Source organism: Pteropus vampyrus, unplaced genomic scaffold, assembly GCF_000151845.1.
Source record: "Pteropus vampyrus isolate Shadow unplaced genomic scaffold, Pvam_2.0 Scaffold602, whole genome shotgun sequence".
NCBI classification, from domain to species: domain Eukaryota; kingdom Metazoa; phylum Chordata; class Mammalia; order Chiroptera; family Pteropodidae; genus Pteropus; species Pteropus vampyrus.
Window position 1 is genome coordinate 13470 of NW_011889383.1, and position 539 is coordinate 14008.

Here is a 539-nt window from a genome sequence, read left to right on the forward strand (position 1 = left end):
CTGGCCTGGCCGTCGCTCTGCTCCTTCCCAGCCTGGGCATCTGCGGTGTTTTCCTGAAGGCTCCCTGTCCCCAGCGTCGTCTTCTGCTCGAATTCTCTGTGCCCCCCGTGCCAACTCTATCCATGCCCCTCACGCCCGCTCTCTCCCCTCTCTTGGTGCGTCCCCTCCCTCCCCTGTTCCTCCCCTGCTTTGCAAAACCCGTGTTCAGTGGTGAGAGGCTCTCGTGCTCTGAAACTTCAAAGCTCTCAGCTTTATTCTTCCACCCAAGCACCTGCTAACAAACTTTGCGTCCTGGAACTGGGATTAAGGGACGTTTCCATTTTTGTTTCTTTCAGACTTTCAATCTGGGTCCAAAACCAAACCATCAGCTCCAAAGCAAGACGTCCCTAAAGAACTGCCCTGCAGTGTCCTGGTAGGAAGGTTCCTGTGGGACACTCTGTGGGGCTTTCAGGGGGAAGGTGCTGAGGGCCGTGTCAGGCTGGCGGCCTTCACCCCCGTGAAGACATCCGTTCAGGAGCAGCAGCTGAGGAATGGGCTTG

General features: G+C 57.0%; 1 protein-coding gene across 1 annotated transcript in view; it reads left to right on the forward strand.

The window, feature by feature from the left end:
• LOC105308642 (zinc finger protein 135-like) overlaps window positions 1-539 on the forward strand; it is a 10264-nt gene that overhangs the window by 5558 nt on the left and 4167 nt on the right. Inside the window, exon 5 of the mRNA XM_023525704.1 lies at window positions 452-534. Within this exon, the coding sequence (XP_023381472.1) occupies window positions 452-534 (83 nt within the window). The remainder of the gene's footprint in view (window positions 1-451; window positions 535-539) is intronic.